At 43.6% G+C, this 2,360-nt stretch overlaps 1 protein-coding gene across 1 annotated transcript; it reads right to left on the bottom strand.

Annotated features, from left to right (window-relative positions):
• Positions 1 to 458: 458 nt before the first annotated feature.
• LOC113464948 (uncharacterized) lies at positions 459 to 2,089 on the bottom strand. The gene is made up of 4 exons (XM_026817762.1): positions 1,206 to 2,089; positions 1,010 to 1,114; positions 774 to 944; positions 459 to 546 (listed from the first exon to the last, which is right to left on the bottom strand). The coding sequence occupies exons 1-4, from the start codon at positions 2,087 to 2,089 to the stop codon at positions 459 to 461; spliced, it is 1,248 nt and encodes a 415-aa protein (XP_026673563.1).
• Between the last annotated feature and the right edge of the window lie 271 nt (positions 2,090 to 2,360).

Here is a 2,360-nt window from a genome sequence, read left to right as displayed (position 1 = left end):
GATTTCAATGAGAGATAAATTATAATTAAATCGAAACAGTTTATTTCGTAAGTGACTCGAGGATTACAATGAAGATTCTATGTAAAAATGATGTCAACGACGTTTGTAACCATTTCCTACTTAATGGAAACAGGGTAACAGGAATGATCTCACATATGTCTGTAATTAACTTTCGTGCGAACCGCTAATTGTGATGTTACGAGCGAGCGCACGATACCCGCGATCGCTATCTCGGATTATTTTCTAATCATAAAAGTGTCAATAGAGCCGGAACAAATACGTAATTAGCTACTTTCAACCGGGTTTCTACGACTTCGTTCCTGCGTTTATATTCCGTCTGAAGAAAGTTGGACACATCAGCAGGCTCGAATCTTTTCATCGCCGTTGATGGGTGAATCGTTGCATGCGTGACGTCGCGTCGTCTGACGATTTCCTTGTGGCGAGATTCAACCGTGAGATTAGCAGGGGACGTTGTCGCAATCCTTTTTCTTCACCGACTCGAAAATTTCCAGCAGGCCGCTCTCCTCAGCCATCGTCGACGATGTTCTAAAAATCGTAACATTTACCCTTTCGCTTCGTAATTAGTATGCAGATTTTTTGTATGCAAAATGGAACGCAGGGTGTCAATTTAAAAAATGAAATTCCGATCATTTAATTAATTAACATTGAATATTCGTTTTGCTGTTGTATCTAATAAAATCTACGGTGTAAATGGCAGAAATATTTAACCTCGTCTAAAGATCTGATGATAAAGAAAAGAAACAATTGGATACCTCGTGGCTAGGTTCCACAGGATGTTTTGCAACGCGGTCGAGCCGGCGTCACCACCGGCCAAGATCATCTCGCAGATCGATCTCTCCTCGCAGGTATCCGTGAACCGCGCCCGTTTGTGCTCGGCCGGCAGGTCAGCGACCCTCCACTTGGACAGGACGATGTTTGGCTGGCTGCACGGGTCCGTGATTAGAATATTCAACGAGCTTACATGCGAGGGAAATAAAATTATGCTCACGTCGCGTTGTCGACCTTGACGACGTTCGGGGTCAGGGCGGCTATGAGCAGGCCAAGGGGCAGAAACGCGCCGATCAGATGGAGAATCTTCCTCCACGGGGAAGTTCTAAAAATTAATAGAATAAAAAAAGAACCGGCCGCCGGATTTTATGCTCATTATTAATTAATTGTTTATTAATATATTATGAAATGCCTACTTTTTTCTGACGGGATGCAAGGAATCGTTGAACTCTGGATGAAACTGAGGCCACATTGAATACGGGAACTTCCTGGTTCTCATGAACGATGACTCTTGAACGTAAACCATCCCATTGCTTGGGTTATTGGCGAAATGAACGTTCTGCGTGCCTGGCTGGCGATACTGATGATCTGTATTATGCAGTTTTAGACGATCAGCGTTTGAGTTAGCCGGAGGTTTCTCTTCTTGAAACTTAGAAGGTTTCCCCAAATACGTTTCCTGATCGAAAGCTTGATTATGGTAAACCGGTTGATTCATTAAATCGTACTGAGCTCCGTTTTCCACCGTGGGATCGAAATGTTGAAAATTCTGATCCTTCGAACCGTGTTGAACGTTCGATGCTTCGTTCTCGAATTTTACGTAATTATTCTGCAGCGCTGCGTTATTTCTCTCTTCTTCCGAAGGTCCTTGGAACGCAATCTGATGGGGATTTATCAGATCCGTTTGGAAATTTACTGGCTCCGTCAGGGTTTGAATGTTGGGCTGGAAAATCACTCGGTAGTCTTTCAAGTGTTCCTGAAGCGAGTCAGGATCTATCGTGTTGGAGATCTTAAAATGTTGGAGATCGTTGAACGGGCTGGTGTTGATCCTCGATTCTTTGATTTCGCCCAAGTGCACACTCGGTCTGAAGTCACTGGAGACATTGACAGGCGAAGTCAGCTCCTCTGCTGTCGTCGTAGACTCGGTAGTCGTTGATACTTGATTTTCACTTGAGGATTCTTCGATAAATCCTTTAACCGGTTTCATTCGATCTTTGATTTTCGATCCTTTGCTATCGTCGGTGTAAATCGAACTCGCAGATAAGACGAAGACGAGGAATATTTGAGACGCGCGAATGATCATTTTGAAAGATGGACGATAGAGAATGATGTTTCCATCGCAGTGTTCCTGTTGGACTAAACATCAAGTTCGCCCATTCGGAGTGTTTAAGCCGCGAGAAACTAACGTTTGTTAAAAAGCGTGAAGGCTGGTTCGTCTCATAATCGTCAGACTCACTCCAATTGTCGTTGACAAAGTAGTCGTTTAGTTCCGGCAAAATTTTCTGCAGGGAACGTTTCCAGCCAAGATCGTGAAGATAGGAAATGTAATTAGGCGCTGTTATTCAATTGTTTTC

The sequence above is a fragment of the Ceratina calcarata genome, unplaced genomic scaffold, assembly GCF_001652005.2.
Source record: "Ceratina calcarata isolate Rehan_Ccalc_2016 unplaced genomic scaffold, ASM165200v1 scaffold619, whole genome shotgun sequence".
NCBI classification, from domain to species: Eukaryota; Metazoa; Arthropoda; class Insecta; order Hymenoptera; family Apidae; genus Ceratina; species Ceratina calcarata.
This window is presented reverse-complemented; position numbering and strand designations above follow the sequence as displayed.

What these genes read in the sequence shown, in the direction of transcription:
- LOC113464948 (XM_026817762.1), bottom strand. Translation starts at nt 2,089, where the DNA reads ATGATCATTCGCGCGTCTCAAATATTCCTCGTCTTCGTCTTATCTGCG. An exon ending in TTGCATCCCGTCAGAAAAAA is followed by an intron (nt 1,115 to 1,205) that starts GTAGGCATTTCA and finishes ATTAATTTTTAG; the next exon opens with AACTTCCCCGTGGAGGAAGA. An exon ending in CTGTGGAACCTAGCCACGAG is followed by an intron (nt 547 to 773) that starts GTATCCAATTGT and finishes TACGATTTTTAG; the next exon opens with AACATCGTCGACGATGGCTG.